General features: G+C 36.1%; 1 protein-coding gene and 1 long non-coding RNA gene across 8 annotated transcripts in view; one reads left to right on the top strand and one right to left on the bottom strand.

The window, feature by feature from the left end:
* The window catches only part of kansl1l (KAT8 regulatory NSL complex subunit 1-like), a 35,070-nt gene extending 14,311 nt beyond the window's left edge, over positions 1–20,759 (bottom strand). For 2 of the 7 annotated variants that reach the window (XM_073912991.1, XM_073912993.1), the window contains exons 1-8: positions 20,580–20,759; positions 19,435–20,437; positions 13,468–13,609; positions 12,855–13,028; positions 12,624–12,748; positions 9,123–9,288; positions 5,279–5,414; positions 3,788–3,925 (exon numbers count right to left, since the gene is read on the bottom strand). In XM_073912991.1, coding sequence (XP_073769092.1) covers positions 3,788–3,925; positions 5,279–5,414; positions 9,123–9,288; positions 12,624–12,748; positions 12,855–13,028; positions 13,468–13,609; positions 19,435–20,222 — 1,669 coding nt within the window. In that variant the 5' untranslated portion in view covers positions 20,223–20,437; positions 20,580–20,759. Of the gene's footprint in view, positions 1–3,787; positions 3,926–5,278; positions 5,415–9,122; positions 9,289–12,623; positions 12,749–12,854; positions 13,029–13,467; positions 14,668–14,782; positions 17,885–19,434 lie in introns of all 7 variants that reach the window. The other 5 variants (XM_073912992.1, XM_073912995.1, XM_073912990.1 and 2 more) reach the window with 3 other exon arrangements.
* Positions 20,760–23,016: 2,257 nt separating this feature from the next.
* On the top strand, positions 23,017–25,860 carry LOC137496493 (uncharacterized). Its single transcript, XR_011016896.2, has 6 exons — positions 23,017–23,063; positions 23,384–23,486; positions 24,462–24,588; positions 24,763–24,848; positions 25,173–25,215; positions 25,313–25,860. It is a non-coding gene; the product is annotated as an uncharacterized lncRNA (long non-coding RNA).
* The last annotated feature ends 1,967 nt before the right edge of the window (positions 25,861–27,827 follow it).

Raw genomic sequence — 27,827 nt, 5'->3', positions numbered from 1 at the left:
AGGAAAGAAAAAAGAAAACTTTACAAAGCCTCAATCATTAAGAAAATAGATTATCATAAGTTTTAAGAAACTTATTATTCTTACTATTATTAATAAGCTCGGCATACTATCTCTCCGAAAATTTCAGTTGATGTCATTCTCGCTCGAGGAAAAGTCAAAATACAGCTGTATGGGTCGTTCACATCATATGAGAAGCACTTCTCACAAAACAAATGCTTTATACACATAAATACTTGTGTTTAAAATGTTCATTACAAACCTTTTATGAACACGATTTGATTACAGCTGAAGATAAATAATAGTGCAAAATAGCCTTCTGTAACATCTACAGTTATATAAAATAAAAAAAAACTAATGGAAAATATACAAACACATAGAGACCCTGCTACGTTCACACCAGATGCGGAAGAAGCATCAAGTGCAATTGATTTACATGTACAGTCAATGCAAAGACGCAAATAGACATCCTGTGGCGCGATACACGCAAATGACGCGATTCACACGAATGAAGCAGCGCGAGTTGTTTTGTGCGAATTGCTCAAGTTCAAAAGTCTGAATTTCAGCAGAAATTTGTGCCACATTAACCAATCAGGAGCTTGCTCTTGTAGGGGCGTGATTACGACATAGCGCCTGTTGTTGGTGCCCTGGGGGAAAATCCTCTTGCCGACACCGACAACAGTTCATCAAACTGGGCTCAGCTCAGTCACAAGCAGCGCTGAAAGCCTCCATCATCCAGGTATAGTTTCTGGAGGAGTTGATAAACTCACAGAGCTGGGTGCACCTCTGAATGGATTTAGTGGACATAACTCCAAACGATTTGACGTAGACAGAAGCCCTGCCTATGACGCAAATCCGTGTCTATTGTGAAGTGAATTTGACAAGCGAATGAAGCAGATTTAATGCACGAATGAAGCAAGTAAACTTAAAATGTTCACACGTCTATTTACACGTGAATAGCACGATTTATCCGTGTGTGCCGCGTCTGGTATGAACACAGCAGTCTCTGATATGCTACCAATAGGCTAGTTGTACAAGATGGCGCTGGTGAGCTTCCAAGACGCAAGTGTGTGCATGTTTACTTCCAGTCATATAGAAATTTTAGGGGGGAGGTGAAAATTTCACTTTTTCCTTACCAAAAACGAGCATGTTTAAAATAAATAAACAATACTTTATCAGCGACAAGAGAGGACATCCTCACTACACTGCTACATACCTCAGTGCACTAATTTGATTCCATTCTCTCCCTGTTGATGCTAAAGTTCAGGCTCAGTGGTAACTCAAATGTTCCTCAAATGGGATCACTTCAGTCCTACAAAAACTACTATTGTGTACTGTACATCCAAACGATAATTTTGTTTTGACACCTGGTGGACTGAGAAAGCTTAATAAAGGAGTTGTTCCCTGTCTTTTCCGCTGAATCTAAATCTCATTTCCACAATCTCATATTTAAATTTTTACCAGCCACTATACTGAAAGAGAGGGAAAACAATCAAAAATGTAGGTTCCACAACATCTATTTTTTTTTTTGGTAATAAGATACTTTAACATTTCTCTGGTAGTACAACAGTAAAAATAAATCACAGAGAAAAAATAAATCCATATGACAATTTGTCATAACGTTATTAGTCATACTTTTTAATTGACAATCTAGTCCCACAAATAAATGCACATGTATACAGTCTCGTATAAAGGCTGTAACTGTGGTCGATATGAACGTGTAATGAAAGGATTCCACAACTCACACCTGTATATTGAGATTTTTTTTAACTTAAATTAAGGATCTTACCATACTGTGTCTTAACATTTAATAAAATTTGCACTGAAAAGTCTTCCACTATTCCGCACCCGACTGCTCCCACTAATTATTCAATCTTTATTCACCCACTGTCCGCTTAGAAAATTTTCTTCCACTGAATCTAAATCTCATTTCCACAATCTCATATTTAAATTTACAATACTGAAAGATAGGGAAAACAATCAAAAATGCAGGTTCCACAACATTTCTTTTATCATCAAAATATTTTTTTTACATTTCTCTGTCAATACAATTGGAAACACTGTCGCAGAGGAAAATTAAATAAATATGACATCTGACATATAACATTATAAGTTGAATGTCCTTCAAGACAGCACTTCCACACTTCACTCATACATTTCATCGTCAAACTGCCAGCTCTGTTTGAGTCCCACAAATAAAATGCAGCACGTGTATATAGTCTCAAATAAAGGCTGTAACTATAGTCAATATGAACAAGTAATAGAAAGCCTCCACAAATCGTGGCTATGTCCTCGCAGTCAGCAGAGACTTGCACTGCGGAGCCAGGTGAAAGTTTAAATTTAGCTTAAAGCACAAATATACTTTCCTAAAATTACATTGGGAAGGGGATAGCCTGTTGTTTGACTGCCTGCTAAAACTGAAATTACACTAGTTCTTAACCCTACCATATTTTATACAGAACATTAATGCAGGGAAATCTGATTGGGTCCCAAGGAAACGTCTAGACCAAACCTCTCATCACCAGAAATAATCAAAAAAATAGATTAACAACATTAGTGATGAAAACAAGTTTACATTTATTTGGGTCTGATAGGAACAGTGAAAAACTGAGCCCAAGGGAAAAGCGTATAGTAGCTAGTGTGTAGAGAAGCCAGTAAAAGATGGAAGAGAAACTGTGATGGTTTAGGATTATTTTCTGCAGCTGGAGTTGGGTCTTTTATACAGATACATGACACAGTTAATGTATACATTTATAGTTTGAACATGCAACTGCTTCCCTGCATTTAATCGCCCAATCAGTTACCAAAATTTCATGCAAGACAATGAGCCTCTATCACACAGCAAAACAGGTAAAACAGTTCCTTAAAGATGATAACATTAAAATAATGAGTCCTGATCTAAACCTGATCGAAAATCTGTGTAAACTACCCTGTGGATCTGTGGAAAATGAAGACATGATCAATATCACAGAGACCAGAATGAGAGACTAGTGATGTCCTGTGAGAGTCTAGTGGTTTGTGGATGCAGATGCGCTGAAGTCACTAGAAGCAAAAGCCTTTGAACTTCCATCAAATTTCTGACTGCTGTAAACTTCAGGAATTGTTGATCTTCTTGCTTTTCTCTCAATTTCATTACAGCATTTTCCATAACATAAAGATTTCTTTTTTAAAGTTTTTAAACTGCCTTGGCTATTTTGAAAAAAGACTGTTCTGCTAACATGACATAGCCAGAACTAAAATTCCTTTAAATTTTGAATAATGAACATTATTACTTTAAAAAAATCAATTGTCTATAAACTGCATTCCACTGCATGTGTAGTGATCATAAGTGGGGGATCTGGTATCAAAAACCATAATGCACTCCATCTATATAACATTAAACAACAAATAAAAGCAAACCTATCAGAAAAGCAAACAAAACAAACAAACAAAGAAGTAACACATTTAAAGCATATACATACCAAACAGGTGTAACAACGTTATCTCATCACAATTCATAGCTTTTTGATTTAGTGGCTAATGCGAATGAATTTGTACAATCTCATTTGTACAATTTAGTAAGATTTGCTTATTCACCAATGATGGTTGGGTTTAAGGGTGGGGTTGGATGCCACATCTCCTTTTCAAAATTGTACATTTATGTGCGACTGAATTTGTACAAATTCATACGTATTAAACTGACAAAAACCTAAAATAAATAAAACCTAAAATAGTTACGTTTTCTCGTGATATAAGGCTGGGTGTACCTACTGTAAATGCATTCACATAAAAATGAAAAGATTTCTCTTACGGAATAATGATCGGGAGACTCTGCCTCTAGACCTGAGACAGTGATGAGGACTGGAGAGCTCAGTCTTCAAGAGGAGAGATTGCTGAAGCACACTTTCTTCAAACAGCGCATTCTGAAGATGGAAGGACGAAGTCGTTTCTAAAGGATAGATCACACAAAATACACAAATAAATCACCAATATACCATATAACTGCAGGTTAACTATGTTTATATACAATAACTTTGATTGTTAAAAGCTATTAGTTACTAGTTAATTAAAGTTATTAGTAACTAATAAAGTTATAGTAACTATTAACCTTAACTTTTCCAAATTTGATTGTACTGATGAGAGATTCAAGGCTGAAGTTAATTACATGGTTTCCGCTACATTCATTCTTCCATGGCGCCATGACAAAATTCATCCTGCCAAGGATACATTACAGCTTCTCATTCAAAACATTTTAGTTTTTTAATAGCAGGTAATAAATCACACCAAAACGTATTAAAAGATGAGTGAATTATAACAGCGCTAACTTCTCTGTAACCGTAGTAGTGCTGTGCATTATTTGTTTACCCCTTTAAGTTTAAATGCTGACAAAATGTCTCACTGACAGGTGCGTGATGCACGATGTATAGCCGTTTCACTTTATTTAGGAACGTATTAATATCGCTCTGTAGGTCTATTAGAGACATTCATAAATATTCCTAGCAAATCTAATAAATGCTGGACACATACTCGTTACATAAACCCACTTAATCGCTCTTCAGCAGTGTTTATTTGAGAGCGCATGAGAAGATCTGCACCCTCTTGAAGCGGCTTATATTTGAGGGGGCATGCAAGAAGTTGTGTGCACGAGCAGAGGATATCGGCGCACAAGCTAAGAGATCAGCATGTGGGCTATTACATAAATGCGATCTCGACTTCTAATACTGCCCTCACGACATTTGTCATTGAAATAACGCCACAGGTAGTTGGTAGATCTGTGTAAAAAAAAAAAAAGGCCTGCCGCCACAGCTGAAAAAATCCTATAGGAAACTCTAAATTAGTATGGAAACATTTGCAAAAATAAGACAATAAATTACCCGTCAAAAAAGCCAAATCTTAAGGTCAGACTTGACTGAATATTACATATATATGAAGTGAATGCACAGGCTTAATACTGATGACAACCAAAAGCTAATCTGATCTACCAATTCCATATTCCTGCTGCTACACACAATCAGCAAAACAGTAGGACCGGCACTATTGTGATATTCCAATAAAGTGTCAGTCTGAGACAAACTACACTGACAGAAATGATTTGGAGCAGAGAGATGTGAAGTGACTCATAGCTTCCTTTAGTCTTAAATGTCTGCAAGTTGCTTAGGTAGGTAGCATATTTAAGCATTTAAAGCTGCATATACACTTTTTGAAGGCAATATGTGACAGATTCAGTGAATGAGATCCTTCCAAGACAGTGGCTGGAGCAAGAAAAAAGGACATTTTAAACAATGCATTCATCTCTTTCTACCTGAAGACAGTGATAGAAAAGGATGCACTTTGCCATCTGATCTCTCTTTTATGCGGGGACATGCAGGGTCTGCAGACACCAATGCAGGATCGCAGGAACCACATTTGGGAAAATCAGACAAGGTAAAGTTAAACACCTGTGAAAAGAAAGAAAGAAGTAATCCAAACAATGAGGTTGTGGGTAGGCTGGAGGAAAACTCAAATCCTGGGAAACATTAATACAAAACAAATGTCTGTGCTTCATGCCAAAGGCTTGATTTGCACATAGTTAATCAAGTCTTGATTATATTAACTAAACATTAAAAGAAATAAAAAGAGAAGGACATACACAACCAAGTTATTAAAGCCAAATATATAATCCACAGTGCTCTGGGGAACCATTATGACATAAGCAATGTATGACAAGGAAAATCATGGCAGCCAAAATCAGACAGCTATAAAATGTGAATTATAAACAAGGTTAAATGAAGTGCACCAGGCACCAGCTGGGAAACAGACTCAGTCATGGTGCATTGTAAAAAGTGCTGGTACATGCTCAGAAAACAGCTTTAATAAAGGAATAGTTTTGTTCTCTGAAAATTCTGCCATCGTTTAATCACTCTCAGAACCCTCATCATTAATTCAACAGGAGAGGAAATCTGTAACGGTTTGGAACAAGTGGAGGGTGAGCAAATGATGGCAGAATTTACTTTTTAGGTGATCTATCTTTTTAAATCATACTACTTGTGAGTTGAGAAAACAACACAATGTAATTTATTAAAATGCATGTTAAAGATTAATTAAGAAGCAGATTAAAAAAAACACTAACAGTAGTTCCTAAATGTGCAATAGGAGATCTTGAAAAATGCTAATGTTAGCCTCATAGCACTGAACACGTCCCATCGTGCAATTTCAACATCACTACAATACATCACAAAGTTACATTCACCAGAGAGAAATTTAATAGTAATTACAAATAGACTCTTTTTCACATGACATCACACGTGTTTCGAGTACGGTTTCACTCCATGCAGTGTATCTTTACTTCCGCCTCAGAACCCCCTATAGAGAATTCACTCAGTCAACTATATTTACTAGATACGGTTAGATTCTTAAATTATTTTTAATGGGTTATTAATTAGGGTAAAAGGTATACAGACATAAATTAAAACCACCCAGTCAATGGCAGCAGGACACTGTCTAAAGGTCTTAATTCATTCAAATGGAGAAACTGAAAAAACATTTATGGATCAGTAAATAAAAAATGATGAAACTGATTGCATTTATAGATGAAATACTTAACAGATAATATGAGAATATTTAATAAAGAATTTTACTCATGCTGGAACATTCACATAACAAATAATATACATTAATATTCATAGCAGCATCAAGGTAAAAATAAGTCCATTACTGAGGAAATAAACTGAATTGATTGCAAACATATAATTTTCTTAACAAATAATAACTTATTCCTATTCTTAATCTTCTTAACAATCATTTTCAAACTCAGAAAGCACTTCAGTATTGAAAGAGAAACACTTGGACACGTCCAATACTTTACTTTACTTAACAGACTTAAATCACAACGTGCAATGTTAATATTTTCAGTAGTAAATTTTCCAGAAAGTCTCCCATTCATTCACAGATAAACCGGAACAAAAAATACACTGCATTGCAGAAAGGGGGAAGTGAAGAGACGTCATTGTGTAAAGGGTCTATAGCAAACTTCAAAAAAGAAGGAATCTTGTTGGTGTTTGCCTGCCAACATCTCTATCCGAAATATTTTGACAGGCAGGAAGGGCATCCTAATGTAAGTTCAGACCGAATGTTTTTATTTGATGAAACTGTATTGGTTTTACACCTTCCAGATTATTAAAATTCATATAAAAATATTTACATCATATTAACTTTCAAACAGCATAAAAAAATAGTTTTTGCTGCCAATCATCTATTTCACATTTAACTTGCCAGCAAAATAATGGTAAATACATGTTGATGGTTTAATTGACCAGCTGATTTTATGGTCTTGTCATTTTTAAGGATTAACAGTCCCATAATTACCAAAAAGTGTCATTTTACTTTTTACTCTTTGTTAAAAGGGGATTTATGAGAATTCAGAGAGACAAACCGATGAGAGACATTGGTAAATGAAGTGAACTGCAGCCTACAGCAATGGTCTCGAACTCAATTCGTGGAGGGCCGCAGCTCTGCACAGTTTAGCTCCAACCACCTCCAACTCACACCTGCTAAATAATCTCTAGTAGTCTTGGACACCGTGACTAGTTGGATCAGCTGTGTTTGATTAAAGTTGAAGCAAAATTGTGCAGAGCTGTGGTCCTCCAGGAATCAAGTTTGAGACCTACAGTATACAGCATATCGCTTTTGCTCACATCTGTGCACAAGTTATGAACAAGCAACTGAACATCATTTAATGTTTCAAAATAGTTAAAGAAAAGTATTTTTTATTCTTTAAGTATAAGTAAAAAATGTATATGCATTGCTTTGGATTTGTAAACAATGTTTAGTTTTTAATGTCATTACAAGCTGCTCACGCCGACATTTTAAAAAGTTATGATACATAAAATATTCTTATATATATATTATTCTAATTTTCCCTCCATCCCTTTCAGTTTAGTGTAGACTGGTTGACTTTAGGTCTGTCCTGCTGTCATTCAGTGTTCTCTATAGGCAGCATAGAACTGTAACTCAGACGTACTTGATTTTAAAGACAGTATGTCTGAGTTACAGTTCTATGCTGCCTATAGAAAACACTGAATGACAGCAGGACAGACCACAAGTCAGCCTTTCGCAATTCCAAGATTATTGTCATTTATGGAAGTGCAGCTGGCCTGAGCACAGCATGTTAGCCACTTCCAGGGGAAAGGATAAAATGAAAGCTAGGCTATTCTTTCAGAGCTCCCCTGTGGACAATTGAGAAAACATACAAACACTTTATTCGGTGTAAATACTGGACATGGTACACAGCAAATCCCACTAGTTCAGGCATTGCCAAACACAGATGAGCTTTGCCTTTTTTATTTAAGCACATTAATGATGTTCAGCAAATATTTAAAGGTTTACTAGAGAGATACAGACACTAGAGTGCATTTGATTGGTCATGATTTGATGAGAAACGGAAGTATGAGGTGACATGAATGAAACCATTGATTAACTTATAGTTGCAGGTGACAAACGACAAGCTTTACTTGTTTATATATCAATTTTCTAAAACTTCAACCTTCTAAACACAATTTCTGTCACATTTTGGTGTGCACTAGCTTAATAGATAATCTAAAAACGAACATATGCTGAAACATTTCATTTCATGGGCCCTTTAAGTGAAGTTTCATAAACTAATTTCGAGAGGAGCACGTGATATGATTGTGCACCGCTGGCCACTCATCCGTAATCAGTAATAATCCAATCAGAATGATCCTAGCTTAGTATAAATGGATCACTTTCTCCTCATTGCACTATCTTCATTTTGGAAGAATCCCCCCTTCCACCCCATCTCCTCCTTTTTCTCCCCTTCTAAAGGGGGAGCGATCGAGACCTACCTGATCTCGGTTCTCCTGATATGCTTCTAGACCGGGCGGGAGCCCTGGGCTCAAATATCTCCGAGCTCAGGGTTCTCTCCCGGGACAGCATGCCAAACCTGCTATAAGTGCCAAGCATATCTAAGTGGGAACTCTTGAAAAGGCATTAGCATGAACATTACTGCTTGGTGTTTCTTGATCAAATAAATGCACTCTTAGTGAGTCTTCTTTAAACAAAAACATTTTAAAATCTGACAAACACCATTTATTGACCGGTTATCTAAAAAGATACTTTCAGACCAATGTGGCTATAAATAAAATACCAACCTGTTCTCTATGAGACAATGGGTCCATGAGGAAAAGTCTACGCTTGTGATGGTTCAGAAGGGGTCGAGTCCGGGCTGACATAAAGGTGGCATCCACCTGAGGGACATAAAGTCGTCTTTGACATATTCGCTTCCTCTTCTTGGCTTTAGGTAAACACTGTGATCCACTGGGAACAAGAGACACAAGTGAATGTCGCTTGACTGCAAAAGTAGAGTAGGAGTTCAATCTTTATAAATCTGATATGACATATGACAAAAATAGCAGGTAAATTTCATCAGTTCTTTTCACCTCTCAAATTCTTTCATCTTGCTAATTCAAGGTCTTTCAAACTCATTCAGATTTCCACAAGGCGAATGATTCATCCTGACATTCACATGAGATTTACATAAATTTACACTAATATGTATCAGAATGAGGATGTGTCTGCAGTGCTCCAATGAATACAAAAAGCAAGAATGAAATCAAGACAAACCGCTTCCCTGCATGTGCCTCTGGAGCACAAAAATGACAGATTTTCTATGAATGAAATTCTTAAACATTACATATGTAACCAATTCTTCAAAAAATATAACAAAAACATTTCTGAAATGACAGAGCAAACAGTTGAACCAGATGAATTTTTAATTGTGTTTGAGGTTTCAAAGCACAAGCTTGGATTTTCCAAGTCTCAGCAACAAATTGTTTCCTATGGCCTTTTAACAGCCAAAAAACTTATCTTAACGTTCTGGAAAAATAAATCCCCTCCCTCTTTCAAGTTATGGCTCAGTGAACTCACAAAGACACTCCATTTACAAAAAATACGGTACGATTTACAGAATAAGAAACTTCAATTTTCTAAAACTTTGGGAACCATTCATAAGGTACTTGGAAGAGAGAGATTGAACAATTGTTGGTCCCACTTTATATTAAGTGTCCTTAACTACTATGTACTTACATCAAAAAATAAATACAATGTACTTTGTTCATAAAGTATTTGAGAACACTTCTGGTGCTCTTGAGTTGGGATAGGGGTTGGGTTTGGGACAGGTTTGGTGGTGTGGGTAGGTTTAAGGGTGGGTTAAGGTGTAGGGAATGGTCAGCAGTGTGTTTACAAATGTAGTTACAGAAGTTAATTACAAATGTAATTACATAAAGGTATTTAATCAAGCATGAGTACACAATAAATACATGTATTTACACAATAAGTACATTGTAACAAACTATTACTTCCTGTGTAAGTACACATTAGTTAAGGCCATTTAATATAAATTGGGACCCAATTGTTTGATGGCGGTATTTCTAGATCGCATGCCAGCTCCTCTATGCCAGCCTTCTCTACTGGTGTGCAATACAGACGGAAACAGATGGAAACAGACGGGGGAGGGAGGAGGGGGGGTGTTGGTATGGGGTATTATTTTCTTTTATATACTGTGACCTATTTTATTTGAGTTTATTTAAACAGTTTTATCTCTTTCTTTTATTTCATTAATTCTAAACTATGTATTTTTTCTGTCAACCCAAATAATGGTTTACATATAAACTTAAATTCTGTGAACTGTGTAAGTAGATATATATAGTTGTAATGTAATCACTTGTATGCAATTTTTTTTTGGAAGGAAATATTATTTGAGAGTCCAAAACATTTTAAAATAACAATTTTGGGGCTCCTGACAATACACTAAGGTCTGAAACTAAACAGTGTAACAGTGCATTTAATTCAGAATGCATTCACTACAGTTCAAAGCACAAGTTTACTGTCACATATTGAAGTATATTAAAACACACAAATTATTCCTTTGCTTTATAAATAAACAGCATCCGCTATCATGTGAGGTTATTCCTCCTCATACAGTACATCATTTTACAGCAGGAAGCTCATGCAAGCTGTCATGAACACTCTTGTTTGCTGAGGCTTCGAATAATAGTAATAATGTTGTTCAGTTTCCTGCAGACTCCAACTGTTTAGCTTCAAAAAGAGCTACGGTATACATCTGAAATGGATCAAAACATTCCATCAAATTGTCCTAAAACAACTGAACAGCACAATTTCTTGTCTTTTGATTTACTTCAGATTTTGACAACTGTAGAGGGTTTGCAATAAGCTTATTTCACATGGCCACCATTTTAAAACACGAAAGCAGGGTTGCGGTTTGAAGAAACCTGTAAATATAGGATCAGCACTGTAAGCATTGCAACAACATGCTGTGGACGACAAACCTCCAGCTGTTGCCAAGATTTCAAAATGCAGATATGGTGTAAACATCGCTTTAATAGCATTCTGTTCAAATTAATTTAAATAATTAAAAGCATATTAGACATTACTCAAAATCCCAATTTCGTAAAGAGATTAAATTCTAGTTAAGTTTGGCCAACCAGAAACACATTACATTCCTCAGTCTTTTTTCTGTCTTCTGCTTGCTTTGTTATGACGTTTCGCAGTATATTTGTACTTTTTTTCAGGCCAATCTATTAGGCTGCATTTACACTGCAGGTCTTGATGGTCAATTCTGATTTTGTGACACTATCCAATTTTTTTGATAACCTGCTTACATAATCTTTTAAAAAGTTACTCGTAAAAAAAAAGACCAACAGTTGATAATTAAAAGTGCTCTTTTCTTTATGCCTGTATGTAATCTGTTCGCAGTTTTTGACAAGCTGTTTTTCAATAGTTTATGACAGAAAGGTTCTCATTTGTCCATCTTTTTTTGATATACAGTATAGGCATCTTAATGTAATGTCTGTGGCATGACTTATGCACCTGATGTAGTTTTATAGTAGTTTATATTGGTCACGTGGCGGACATTGCGCTCTTTCGCTCTGGTTAGCATGCTTAAATACTTGTGCTATATGACAATATAAAAGCTGTTTAAGTCCTTGTGTATGAGATTTAAGGTTTGGGACTCTGCTAAAGTCTGTTCTAAAAAGAAAGTGTCAGTCTTGACGTCATCCGCTACGGTTTTTTATAATGCGCGACTCACATTGACAGGTGAAAATCCAATCTACCTGTTTACACTGCACACACGAGAACACAGATCCTATTCATATCGGATACTTATGAACAAGGCCTGAATCTGATTTGAGTTAATCGGAATCCATGTGATTTGTTACTGCTTACACGTACATGGGCCATATCCGATCTGTGCCACATGAGAGGAAAAAAAAAACAAAATCGGAATTGAGTCACTTGAACGGTGAGGCCTTAGTAAAACATAGAATAGCCAAAACATCACTATAATTAATTGTTTTCAGCAAAAATAATCAGAAAAATATTGGCGTTTCATTCAGTACAGTGGCGTTTTTACATTTTGTGCCTCCAATATGGCGGACTGGTGATAAAAACACTGCTTTTTCCCACACTTTGTCTCTTTTAATATTGTAGATACTGTCACCTACATCTTAAGCGAACTGAGGGTGAGTAAACCAACTTGTAAATTTACATTTTTTGGTGAACTATTGCCTGTGTCAAATCCAAGGTCAGTTTAAGTTCACTGATAAGTTTGTAGGTGCTGATTTGCTCTTCACCTGCTGAAAGCGGTTTTCTGTTGACCTCTCCAGCGATTGCAGGGTCCTTTAGACAAAGGCGACGAGGAAGGAGAGGCACAGAAAGATGGCATCAGGCTGTTTACAATCTGAGTAAGCTGTGCACTCTGTACACAGACAAACACAAGACTTGAGCTGGGAATCAAACTACATTTACATCTTTCATCTTTATCTTATTTATGTTCTTGTCTTAAATGCCTGAGATGGATTCACCTGTCTCTCGATGTTCCTCAGAAGGCGTGTGGGGCTGCTAGGTTCCATTTCTAGATCAGAGTGCAAATCTTGCATGTTCCCAGCTGTAAATGACAGATCCATGGTCTCTGTCCACAAGGTGTGTTGGATCTGTTGGTCCGTCAGAGGCTGGCACTCAGCCAAAACCACACGACTCTGAAAGACATTTTATAACATGTTTATTTTAAAATGTTGAGGCCATTGCTGTTGTAGTGACAAAATTAAAACGATGATAGTGTTGTGAAAGAATTTAGTTTGAATTATTGCCTATAGGAATATACATTTGTCAAAAGTCAAATATACACATATATATAACTTTTTTTTTTAATTGTCTATTTGTTTTGGTGTATTGTACTTGATTTGGATTTATGTAATTTTTATGGCCCCTATAGAAAATGAGATGGCTCATCTCAAGGGGCTATCCCATCTAATAAGACAAAGGAATTCAGTAAATGCCTTTTTAGTCATTCCAGTTCACCAACAATTCTTAAATATTGATTTTAGCCAACAGTACGATCATAACTTTTATTTTGTACTGATATGTACTGTATAATATGTACTGAATGTACTAGTTCAATATGTACTGTTGCTTTACCTTTTTAGCGAGGATCTGTAGATGGAGTTTTTCAATCCTCTGAATCTGAGAGTCCAACTCAGACTGTCTCATCTGCATCCATGTCCAGCGACTGCAGAGTTCAGCTCTGTCCTTCAGCCATCTCACCTCACAAACATCACAACTACCCTCCCAGAAAGAAAGAAAAGGTCATCATCTGAGATTTTTATCCACTTGCAGTTCACTACACACAAAGACAGTCCGAAAAAGCAAGGAGTCTTTTTCTATATTCAAGATTTTCTTGTAAACACTAACTGGCCACTTTATTAGGTACTGTACAACAGGATAGTCCTTAGTTGGACGCCCTTTAGGTAATGTAATGTAATGTGTATTTATATAGCGCATTTATTGTACATGGCCATACACCCAAAGTGCTTCACAATCATGAGGGGCGTCTCCTCATACCACCACCAGTGTCTTAAATCAAAGTGCTGGATATTCCTTGGAAATATTGGTCCAATATCTTAAAGGTCCACTTTTTGAGTGAGATCTGGGAACTTAAAGGAAAATGAACAAATTTGAGCTCTTCCCAACAGGGAAAACCACCAACAACCAAGAATACACAAACTGTAAAACCCAACAGTCAACTTTATCAAATGAAATGAATGTGGTTAACTCTGAAAACTTGAAAATTAACTAATTTGAAAAAGAGTTTTGAACTCAATGAGTTACTTAAATGAAGTAAGTTATCAGTACTCATATAGATTAGGTTTTTTTTAACTCAAATGGTTTGTTGCAATCAGTTTCCTCAAACAGTTTGAGTTGCCTTAACTAATTGGGTTTTACAGAACTCCATTGGTTTGAGTTGTCTTCATTTATCAGGTTTCACTGTGCTTCAAACTGCTTCATTTCCTCAAATGGATTAGGTTCACAGTACTCATTAGGATTAGTTTTTTAACTTAAATGATTTGTTGCAATCGGTTTCCTCAATTGTTTGAGTTGCCTTAACTTTTTGGGTTTTACAGTGTAATAATATGGTGTCGTCGCTTTGCAATCAAAAAAAATGTTGTTATAATGAAAGTCAATGGGGCAAAAACAGCCATTAACATACAGAGCAGTAAACTTGACATTGTATTGTTAAGTTTTTGTAAGATTTCAATACATTTCCCCAAACATTTCAAAATAAGTCACCAAAAATTATTCTATTTGCTGAAACACAGAGAAAACTGTGGTCAAATAAGACTCAAAAATCACCCATAGTGGATAGAAACATCTCCAACATCACACAAAAGGGATAAAAAACCTGTTTGAGATGATTTGACATTACTAATGTTACTGGAAGTACCCATTGATATACTTTTGTCATAAAAGGATGGACATGGACTCTCACTATATGCTGGCAGATTCCAGAAATATCTACAAAGCAGCAGAGCAGCAGTGAGTGAACTCATTCAAATACACTGGGAATCATAAGATCTCCTGCTGGGGCAACAGTCTTGCTGCCCACTATATAAACAAACACTTCACCACTGCAGTCTACTTTCTTTCTCAACACACAATGACAGAGCACAGCTTTCTTTTAATAAAACAACTGGCAATACTATTCCTGAACAGAAACGATGATGAACCAGATGGATTTGTTGCTTCATTTTCTTTAAATGTCTCAACATCATCCAGATCATTAATTCACTATTTTTTAAACCAACAAGGCAAATACTGAAGCTCTAGCTCCAATAAAGCTTTGAGTCATTTGGGGTTTTTTTTTCAGAATGAAGTAACCACAACTTAACCACTTAAAAATGTGAAGCGGGTGCTGACGTCAAAGGCGCTGCACTCCACCGGCTGAGAGCCCAATCTCAATCCACATAGTGCCCTTAAGCAATTCTGTGGCCAAAAGCCAGACATCTCATTCAAAAGCTTATAGCAATTTAGCTTCATTAAAGAATCCAAAGCAATGGCCACTGGCTTTCAACTCTGATCCAATGCAAAGATTGTAATTGAGATTGCTGGAGCATCTGGAAATGTCACTAAAACTATTTTGATGCCTAAAGGGAAGCAGATTTTGCTATCAAGAATAAGGGATGTTCACTCTTATAGCAGTATCCAGCAACAAAGCAATCAGAAGTCATTTATTTTCAATGAGTAATAAGAGCAATGAGACAAGTTGCAAAGTTGATTTCCTTGAGACAGTATAGTTAACTAAAGGTGTAACCTTTAAAAACAATTACATTTCGACAAATGAAACAAAAAAAATCCTTTGTCCGACAAAAAGTCCTCATTTGACACACTGAGCAACTTAATATAAGGTATTTATAACATAGTATTTATATTAACTTAATATACAGCATGCAGACATTGTCAAAACAATCCACTGAAGTTGAAGAATGATGAATTAAATGATTCTGAATATGGCATGGTTTTTGGTGATAAACAGGGTGGTCGGAGTATTTCAGAAACTCCTGATGCACCACATGAATTACAGATAATAGTCTGAAAAACAGCATTTCTGTGGGTGAAAAAATTAAAATCGTCTGGGGACAATTTCTAGACTGGTTCAAGCTGACAAAAGACAAAACAAAAGTAACAAAGAATTGCTCAGTACAATGAGGACTGCAGAGCTTCTCTGAATGCACAAATCATGCCAAAATCCTGAAGATGTGCTACAACAGCATAAGAACATCAAGAGCCATTTCTGTCAGCTATCAGATCTGGTAACTGAAACTCCAATTCACAGGCAAACCAAAACAAAGATAGGAAAAAAGGTTGCTTGCAAGCCTTGGTTTGTATCTGCAACATAGGGATGTAAAAAGAAAGAATTTGATGAAAGATTTTTTTCCATTTTGCTTTTTATTAATGATTCAGGCTGGTGCTATAATTATGTGAGAATAAAAGCAGCTTTGATGAGAAAGAGATTTTATTTTAAATAACACTCAAAAGTCTTACAGAATAGGTTACATATGTAAATAAAATGAATATTAAGTAATTTAGAAAAGCAATTCAATTCAAGAGAATTTTGTGAGAAGCAGACAAAACTTTAAACATTCAGATGTTGGTAAAGTAGGAATTTGATGAAAGCATTCTTCCATCTTGCTTTTTATTAATGATTCAGGATGGTTTTGTGACCGTGTGGGGAATATGTTAATCAAATAATCATTGGAAAAGCACTTAATATAGTATTTCTCTCAAACGTTTTGTGAGATCTGCTTCCTCATGCCTGTACCTGTGTTGTTTATCTGACACAACCGGAGATTTAGGCACACTCTGACAGGCACGTGGGAATGGTGGGCAGAGAAAACTAGCATAGGCACAGGCAACAAAAACAGCTACTGTACATCCTGTTTACAGCAGAAAATACCAATATTCTTAAAGGTATACTAAATAATCTGATGGGTGTTTTGAGCTGAAACTTCACAGAAACATTCTGCAGACACCAAAACTTGTGTAAAATCTTTAAAAAGGAGCAAAATAGGTGCTATTTAACAAAACAAAACCATTATTCACTAATAATCATATTATACAAGAAACTACAAATCTTGCACCTTAGAAAAATACTACATCAAATCATTCCAATTTACTGTGCTCTCTAAAAGATAGATCCTTTGGAAACTGATACTGATACAGTATGTTCTCCCATCTGTGCTCATGCTACGATCTTACAGTACAGCGTAAGTGCAGAGTGGCTGTGCAAAGCACAGAGAGGGACATGAAAGCTCTGATCTAGCGAAGGGCAGCCTGATCTCTATTTATTTACTCATCTCAGGAAAAGGAGAGTGCAGCTGTCTGTTTCACTGCGGCTACACAGAAACAGAACAGGAGGAAGAGCCAGCTGCACATTAGCACACCAGATAAACATCTTCAACACAAGGGAGAGATGCGGTGACAATTTCTCAACAGCTGTGTACAGAACAGAGTGCTTCTGTGTCTGAGAGCAAAGCACCTAAAGAAACATACAGCACACAGCCAGAGTCAAAAGCTAGCTCTCTCCATCTTGTATGGGGCTGTTTGTTTTTCCAAACGTGTCGTTATGCTCTCTCTCTCTGCTTGCCAAAGACTCACGCCTCGTCTGTCATTAAAAGTTCGCTGTCCTTTACTGCCTGGCAACTGAAATATAGAGATTAATACTACCCTTCAGTTCACCTACTTCAAGATCCCACCCAAGGCTTTTTTTTTTTAAAGCTACAGATTGAGTCTTATGTATGTTGTGTTTATGTGATGGAGGACAGCTAGTAAGTGCTGTGCTACCAAGTTCCACACAGAGAGTCACCGGTTCGATCCCAACTCAGAGCGAGTTGGGTGGTGTAGGACCGGGCGGGGTTACATTGGTGCCGTGACCTGGATAGGAGTGAAGCTGCCTTTCCACTGCACACGACATTTGGGCACGACTGTCGGAATACGTCCCCTTGTGGCAGTCACACAGAATATTCAGTTTTGTTGTGCACTACGGGAGAGCTTGCAGTGTCTGAAATAAAGGGGTGCAAAAGCAAGAGCTTTTATTCTCCATGCGTTCACCATGGCTGAATGAATAAATACTAGAATCTCCTTGACCGCAAAAATTTTGGAGGGAATGTGGACAACATAAAAAATATATATTCATGTATGAAATGTTTATATATATATATATATATATATATATATATATATATATATATATATATATATATATATATATATATATATATAGACTTAATTCTAATAAAAAAAACAAAAAAACAAATAAAACTAGTATTTCTTATATTGAGCGCACGGACCTGCTTGGGCAATACTAGAAAATATCACATCTGGTCAGCCAGTTACATACGGTCACACGAGTTCAAATATTTCAACGTATCCACAATTCAAATCGGGTCCGAATTTTCCGCATACAGAGATGATCAAAACTCCACGCAGCTCCCAGACTACTCTCCATCCTCAGACCTCTTAGAATCTTACAAATTATATTACATATGTTAATATAATTTTTATATATATATATATATATATATATATATATATATATATATATATATATATATATATATATATATATATATATATATATATATATATATATATTAGGATTTTTGCAGCCAATAACAAGTACTGATTCCTTGTCATGTTGATCGGCCGATACGGAGTACCGATTCTGATGCTTTAAGCTTCATAATGGATAAAGAACATTTTCCCTCTAAGTATAAATCTTAAGTGGAGATCGCTCCTTTCCTAAAATAACTAATTAAGGATGTTTCATAAAATTCCTTAAACATGTCTCTTATAACTATTTGGTGTAAACATGTCATGGGCAGAAGCAGCTTTACAGGAAAAAATGGATAAAAAGATAAGTAAAAAGGCCTAAATACATGCAAGGCCATTCCAATATTTTGCTTTCCAACTAGCACGTCTGTGACCGCAGCTCCTATGCTCTTGACAGCCTCACAGCAGCTCGATCGCTTGATAAGAGGGACAGTGATGTGCACTAGGCCTATATCTTTATTTTGCTATTCATCTAACCTAACAAATATAAAGCTTAAAACATTACAGCGCCTTGCGCAATCTGTTCTCTTACTAATTCACTCTCATCTTCATGATTTCTGGGGTATTTTATTTACTTCAAAACACCTGCAATCAGTTCATGAGATTGGCCAGATTAGCGAGTATAGACATAAAATAGAGTCATAAAATGTGATTATCAGCCAATACCAATCTTCAGCCAATCGATTGGAGCATCCCCAATATTTTTAAAAAGTAATTTTGTGATAGGAAGGCTGAATTTTTAAAGAAAGTTTAAGAGTAAACAGTCAGCAAAATAATAACTTTTAATTTTAAAAAAATAAAATGGTAAAATACCAAATAATTTATACTATCCACTTTTATGGTGTTTTGTAATCATTTATAATGCTAAACATTCATTAACTGTTGTGTGAAGAATAAAAGGTCTCTGATTTAGTTGTAATTTCTTCCACGTGTCAAACATAAATTAGCAAGAGCATCACTTTTCGTTAGAAAGCCTATTTAACATCGCATGGTACTCACTTTGGGAGGTCTGAGGTCGCGTTTGTGTCTTCATGGTCCCCCTCCTCATCTGAGCTGCTAGCTGTGGCATCTGAGTCCAGAGACTCCAGCAGTCCTTGCAGAACAGCATGACCACTGTGAGCTACATTCTGCACATCTCTAAGTTTCAGAGGTTGCTTATGTGTTTGAGTGAACTGGAAGTTTCTTCTGAGAGCCTGATCTATCTTTGCAGTCTCAAAAAGAGGGTCTGATGTCATTGAGAATTTGGGGGAGCAGCGTGCTTCAAGAAGTTTCTTCTTCAAACCATCCAGTTGTTGGCTGTAGTGCCTAGAAGCATGTTCACCAAGCACTGCCAACACCCTCTGTTGTAAACGACCGGCTCGATTCGCCAATGAAACATGCTGGGAGAGATGCCACAATGACTGAATCATCAACCCTTCCTCCATTTCCCCCATAGCACCAACCCGTGTATGGTTTAAAGCATTGTTCTTCCTACATTGTGATTGCTCTGAGGAAAGTGGTTTAGTGCTAACTGGCCAATGTTTTGATGAACAACCATGCCTTTGAGTGCTAGTAGGTTCTACATAATCTTGTCCATTGTCTTGAAGAATGGGCATGAAACACATCTGTGGAGCACCTGCTGGAGAACCCGGTGAGTTCTTGTTTAAAGAGAGGAGGCTGAGCAGTGGTTCTGGGCTTGACAGCAGAAAACCTTTGGGATGCGAGTCCTGAAACAAAGGCGAGAGCTGAGGAGAACCTTTAGATGCCAGGAGGTCCAGGTGAACCAATGAAGGAGAGTGCTGCCACATCTTCTGCGCAAAGCTATTCTCCACATCCACACTGCCCGTACTCTCACTACTTTTAAGTGACTCAAAGCAGTGGATGAAATCAATGAAGGTTTTGATCTGATGACTGAATGAGAGCAGGAGTAATTCCCCTTTTCCTGTCCTGGGACTGTTGATGAATCTTATAACATCATCCGAAACTGTTTAATTGATCATTCTGGTCGGCTAAAAGACATCGTCTGTTACAACAGATAATTATGGTAGCCTTTACAACAAAATAGAGAATAACGGCAAATATTTAAACGGTTAAACTAACGCTTCACTTTTCGCGATTAGCGCAGTATGAAAATAACGGAAAGATTGGAATAACGGAAAGCTCACCTTTTAACAGTCCCATATTCCTGCAACTAACAGACAGACCACATATAGACGATCATCCATGAATGATCCATAAAAGTACTCCTCAATAATTATTTTGAGATCGGAAATAGACTAATCCAGTCCGATATGCTCCTTCACACAGCTGAACAACCGCCACTGTAGCGCAGAGAAAGAGAGAGCGAGAGAAAGAGGGAGCGTGTGTGTGTGTGTGTGTGCGTTTATGTACATCGTTGGTTACTTTTTATTGAGCGCATAAATATGAAAACTATTGAGTTTTTTATTAACTCATCTAACTTTATTTGGATCTGTAGATAGGTATTTCACAATGATAGTTATCGACCTTTATTTGTGTGCGGCAATGAAAACAACTGAGATCGTCTTGACATGCAGGATATGTGTGGCATATTTGTGCTCATTTAAGCTATTGGTGAGAAAATCCTTATTACATGTGCTGATGATAAACACAATTGAGTTGAAGATTGTTTTCGTGATCTTAAAACAAAAGAGCTCAGAATTCCACCACAGCCACAGCTACATCACATTTTTCGACCAGTTTGGTCAAAGGAGCAGGATTTCTGAAAATCTGCTCTTATGTTTGTTTTTTCTTTCTAACTGAGAGCGTGTCTAGGCTTGAAACGCAGAGCTTGTTGAACGCTTCAGCTGTTCTGTGCTCTGAGCAGAGATTGTAATATGCATTCAGTCCACCAGGTGGTATGAGGTGCCGTGTAGGATTTAAATCAAACTTTGCTTACCAACACATACATAAAACACGTGTATATACACCTATAAATTACTCGCATATACACCTATACCACTGGAAGTTCAAAACAACATGGATGAAACTTGTGTATATACATATAAACTTGACGCATGAATACACCCACATACACACGCGCATAAATATAAACTCGATCCTCACATTAACACTCACATTAACACACTTGCATGTACATATAAACTTGATCTATGCATATACACCCATAAACCCTCACATAAGAATATAAACTTGATGTGTGCATAAACACCCAAATGACACTTGTGCAAACATACAAAATAAAATTCTCAAACATACAGTTAGTTGTGTATCTACATATATGCAAGTGATTTCATATGTGTGTATGCATGAATTATCACAGTAAAAGGAAGTTATTTCACTTTAAAAGGAAGTAGTTTAATTTCAACGTAAAAGTCCTTTGAGTGTTATGAACAAGATTATTATTTGTCATGAATCAGGTTATTGCAAACCTTAAGAAACAGAAATAATGTGATTAACAGAGGAATTACATATGTTGAATTATGAAAATAGATTATGCTAATTCTAAAAAAATAAATAAAAAGATAATGCTAAGGAATGCTCCTGCAAAATTAAAGGTTTATTATGCAATTAAATTATTGAAAATGTTATTATGGTTTAATAAATATAAGGTTGCTTAAGTAATCATTTTGAATAGAATATGTTTGTCTAATATTAGTTGATACACACTTATGTCCAGTAGGGGGCAGGAATGCACTTAAGTGGGTTTTCCTGTCACCAATAAACAGGCTAATGCACCAAAATGCTGGATGCCAGCTGCTGTAAAAATATTAGTAGGCTAGTTATTAAACACAAAAGGAGTGTCCAGATAATACATATAGCTTTTCCGTGGGGGTTAACTTGACCAACATGATGAGCAGAGACTTTTAATCAGCGGGGTTTTTTTTTTTTTTTTTTTTTTTTTTTTATATGCTGAATAATTAACAATCAAAATGATACCAAAATCTTGCAATTTTGACACCCACATTGTAAAAACATATAAAAAGCAGAATATTTATAAAAATGTAAAAAACAAAACAAGAAGACTATAGGCTACATTAACATTTGCAATAGAAAAGAGGAGTTTAGTTTGAGTATACATTTATATTTATAATTCTGGTGGCTTTTTGAACGTCCTTTAAGGGTTCTATCTGTCCATTTATATTTGTGTATGTAATTACCCAATTAAATGAAAAGGTTTTAAATAAAAATATTTCTTATTTTGAATAGTCTATTTATATAGACTAATATTTTATATAACATATGTTCATAATTTAACATATTTAATCCCTCTATTAATCACATTATTTCTATTTCATAAGCTTTGCAATAACCAGATTTGTGATAAACGTTTGTGAATTTTATTTATTTATTTTTTTGTATGTTTGCACAAGTGTAATTTTGGGTGTTTATACACGCATTGAGTTTAGGCATTGGGGCTACACAGCAAATTCATCAGAGTTAAATTCTCGGTGTTGAAGCATTTCAGAGTAAAGTGTTGACGTTAAAGAGTTAGATTTTGATAAATGAATATAATAAGAGTTAGAATTGATTTTATTCAGTGCGAAATCAAGGAGTTATCTTTTCAACACTTGGTGGTGTTATTTCCAACATCCGGGAATTCATGCAGCCCCAGTCACTGAAGAATTTTCCAGACGCCATTTTCCATCTGAGGTTTAGAACAGCAACTGGTGAGTCAAACTACCTAAATGTTGGTATTTTACTGACTTTCTTTAAGGAAATACAGTTGTAAACATATTGTTAAATTAATAACTTTATAATGGAGTGACAATTTTAAACTTCTGCGGTTCATTCATGGTCGTTTGTGTATTTAGCTTAACTGCATTACTATTGACTTCTTTTCAAGAATGTTTTTATATATGCTCACGCATACATAGTGCATAAAGACATCAAATGTACATGTTCAACACATTTCTGTCACGCTTAATGCTATTTTGTGCGTTGTTACCCATCTGCAAAATAAAATCGACACTTCTCCTTTAATTCCAAGCAAACTAGCGAGGGAATCCCCGGAGCGCCTAGCCTACTCTGCCCGGATGCTAACGGCAACACAGGACGGTTTCCATGAGCTCTGGAGTTTCTAAAACATATCTGTGAGTAAATGAACATGCTTACTTGTAAAAGGCTTCCTGACTGAAACATATGATTGTTTGTTATTCGTGTAAGTTAATTTGGTTATTTTAAACACCGCAGCCCTTTTAAACTGGTTCATTCGTGGCCGTCCATATACCGTTAGTCCATAGACTCGTGTGATAACGTAACAGTTACGCTTGAATTATATTAAGTGTTGACAACCATTAAAGTCGGAATGTTAACATTAATGTCTTTAAATGACCGCGTTTGCACTTTATCAGACATTTGACGTTACAGAAGTCTCCCGGAAGTTGCGGGACTAACGTTAACGTTATCCCCCAAATGCACAGAGACTCCCAGATGCCCAAGTAAATGCCCGCAAATGAATGATAATCTCCTGGAAATCGCGCGTCTCCCGCCCGGTCATTAAACACTTTGCACACCCCTCTCCACCGCATCCCTCCCAGCTCTTTAGGTACGTCGCGCGCAAGTCACCCCCACCGCTTTTTAGGTACGTCGCGCGCAACTCATCTCATTGCTCTTCAGGTACTCATCTCTCCCGCTAACGTTACCTCCCGCAAATCAACTCTGTATCCCCCGAAAATGACTTTTCCCAACTCGGGATGTCTGACGTTAGTAAGTTAGGCTATTTCTGTAGTCAGGAACATCTTAGTCAAGCTTTTTCTCCCACATGATATTGTGCTTAAAACTATAAGTTAGGCTAAACTTAGCATTTACTGTACACAACATTTCCGTTTTATTAAAGACAATTTAGTGCGTTGTAAACAGCCACCTGTCTGTAAAATTAATCAACTGATTCATATTTGAGCAGCATAATGATGATACAAGTTTGATTTGTAGATTTATTATCAATAATCAACATCTGAATCAAAAGATATCTGAAAAAGTGTGAGGCATACTTTGTGATGTTTATCTCTTTTATCTGAAGGTTATGCATATGTGTTTGATACTAATGTGTTGTTGTTTTTTAACAGCCACAGTTCTCTATACAATAACACAAGACCCTGTGACGGTGGCTGATTAGAGACGGATGGTGTATTTCCAGAGTTGGTGAAATGACCAAGCACACCTTCTTGGTCATATGTGGTGATAATAATTAAGGTATGTTTGATAAAGTTCTGTATTTGTTTCACAATAAGCTGAGAGGGTATTAGAGCATTAGAGAATAACAAATGACATGAAGGTGATAAGTTTTGTATTGTGGGTGAACTGTTACTTAAATAATGTTTTGCTCTGCTTTGCACTTTTCCTCTTCTGCTTATCCTAATATTTTAGATTATATTTGGACCTGAAACATCTGCTAGACTCCAGGAAAGGTGGCATCAATACTGGACCTGAAAGGGCCTAACAAGTTGAATCTGGTAAAGAAACACGCACACACGCACACACACACACACACACACACGCACACACACATGCACGCACACGCTCACAGAAAACTGTAAGTTTATGAATATTTTTTACACTGTGGCCAATATTTTGGGGAAGTCAGCATCACTAAATGATATAAAAGATTTTAAGCTCCTCTAAATTTTGCTCCAAGTGTTGTGTTAAATTCTGGATTCTAGACAGACAGCTGCCTGTTTTTCCAGTTCTAGTCATAGTGGTTAACCTAATTGTTTTTGGAGATCCAACAGTGATGTATGTGTTTTTTCTACTTTTCCATATCCTGTCACCTCAACCAGCTGGGAGAGTCAAGTTGTGCCTCATCATGAAGATTTTCAAAAGGTTAGTTTAGATTTCTTTAATGTTTTATTTACTTTAAATGTTCTTTTAAATATATCATAGAATTTGACTGCAATTTGTTTTCAAACATTTTTCTTAGTCATGCTGGAGTCTTGAAGAGTTCTTAGATGAGCATCACCCTACAGTATATCCGTGCATCAGAAACCACCAGACGAGCGATCAGCAGCTGCTACATCGTCATGGATATAAAGGACATCCTGTGGCTGGGAAGCACTTCATTCACAGGACATGCTTGATGAGATTTCCTAGCTCCAGTTTGTTTTCACACAAGTTTACAGCATTTATACCTTCATTTAAACTGCTGTGTTTGATATGGAGGACCAAGGAAACACCAGAAGTGAAAGATTTGCACGCCAAGTTGTTTAAAATGTAATTTCAAAAGAAAACTATGCGTTCAGAAGAAAACTATGAGTGACGCTTTATTGAACTTTCAAATTGCTCTGATGAAACATCAAGTTTGGACCAAAGGACTGAAACAGCCTTTTTGAGCACTGGTCATACATATTTTGTTGATACTGTCTGTACTAATAAAACATTTAAAGCATATTTGACATTGTTGCATTTTAAAAACTGAATGAATTGTTGAAGTGGTGAATGTTTTCAAATAAAATGTTTTTTATTTTGTAATTTACAGTCTATTTTACCTTTTTACCATATTTACACTCAAGAGAGTTGAATAAAATAACAATATATTACACCAGGCGGTGTTAAATATAGTTACATATTTTAACTCTGCCCAGAGTTAAAATTAACCCTTTCTTCGGTGTCAATGTGCCAACCCTTTTGAAAGTGTTGATTTAAGTCTGTTTTGAGTGGACCCCATGAGACACTTTCAAAGGGTTGAAATTAACACCCATAGAGTTGTTTTGGGTCCCCATATTTTGCTGTGTATATGCCAGTATAGGTGTGTTTGCATGCAGTGAGTTTGTGTATGTGCACGTGTTGTTGAGGGTGTACATTACATTATAATTGTTATAATAAAAAATGCCCAATGATTGCTCCGCTAGTCATGTGATTCTCAGAAATTCTCACAATTATGGGGAGAAATTGTCTACAAGAAGCAGAGAAGTCTGACTCCATCTTCTTTTATTTTCAACAATTCAGAGTTTTCTGTTGTAAGCATAACACTCTGTCACCCATTTTTAAAAGGGAATTTTTTTTTTTTTTTTTGTAATTTTGAGAAATGCAGTTAATAAACATGTTTCAAATCTTCCTCAGGTCACCATGTGCTAGCTCAGTGTTCACCATATACTGCAAGTAGTAATGACTGAGTTTTGCAAAAAATGTCACTCCTGCTACCGTACACCCTCTTACTGTTTTGCTTAAATATTGCATATATATTGTCAATGGTATTGCTATTTATTATTATTAACTTATTTCAAGGACATAGAAATTGACACTGACGGAGGGGATGTGTGCCCACCAATATCCACCAATTACTAAAATGTCCCCACCAATAGTTGAATCACACTAAAAATAAAATAAAGCTCTGTAAACCCTTAGTGACCTAGATGTGCTCAAAGGGTTAAATCCATAGACATAAATAATTGATAATTGGGATGAAACAGTTAAATTGCATCACATGCATGCATCACATTGCAGTACATTCATGTAAATTGAGTTTCGGAGCATGCTTCATCAGTTGATATTTGTAATATTAAGTGTTTAAAACCTTTTTATTTATGATTTAAAAGCACGAAACAGAATTTGTGCGGTTCAATACATGCGCTTTAGAGATGTACGCCCAACCAATGTCAAGAGCAAATCTACGCCCTTGACTACAATCAAAGAAGATCAGTTTAAAACATGCGCATGATTTTGACAGGGAATATGGCACTATTGTCTGCTGCAGAAAGGCAGAGATGATACAGGAGGGCACATCATGGTGCAAACCGAAATAAAAACTTAAAATAATAGTTTAATTAACAAATCTCAGTATTTCACTATTTGTACTGTGCTATCTGTATGAAATTTAAAATGTTCCTTGTTTTTTTTTTTTTTTTTTTTTTTTACAATTGATGTCACAGCAGACCTGGAACAACTGAAGAACAAAACAAGACTTTTATTTTACAAGGAAATGTGTACCTTGTCAGTTTAAGAAAAAGAATCAAGGTCTTTATTTATGCAAAAATCACAAATTTCATTTGACTGTTGTCTAGTTCTCAATTACACTTACAAGTTACAGTCATGCTGTATGCATGTAAAAACAGTGAATGTCAGAATGACAAGATCAGTCTAAGAAAAACAGAGCATGTGATTATTTTAAAGTCATTATTATCAAGTATTGACTAAGCAAACATATAATAAATACCTAACACACACATGAAACTATAAATACCAATGTCTAATATCCAAATGAGAGTTTGTATAATAGGAATAATACCACAGGAAAAAATGCCTACAGTTTTACTGCTTTGCATAAAGAGTATGCAAAGAGTTAAACTAATGAAAACTTTTTTTGGTTTGCAAATGTTAACATCACTCTCATTCAAAATTCTGCAAATGATATTCTATTATTGACAGTTGTTGGCACGTTAGTAACATGAATTTAACTCCAGCCTTGTTTTGTATATTCTGTGACGATGACAAAAGTC

Source organism: Danio rerio, chromosome 9 (assembly GCF_049306965.1).
Source record: "Danio rerio strain Tuebingen ecotype United States chromosome 9, GRCz12tu, whole genome shotgun sequence".
NCBI lineage: Eukaryota > Metazoa > Chordata > Actinopteri > Cypriniformes > Danionidae > Danio > Danio rerio.
The sequence above is the reverse complement of the archived record's forward strand: the minus strand, read 5'-3'. Positions and strand labels throughout refer to the sequence as shown.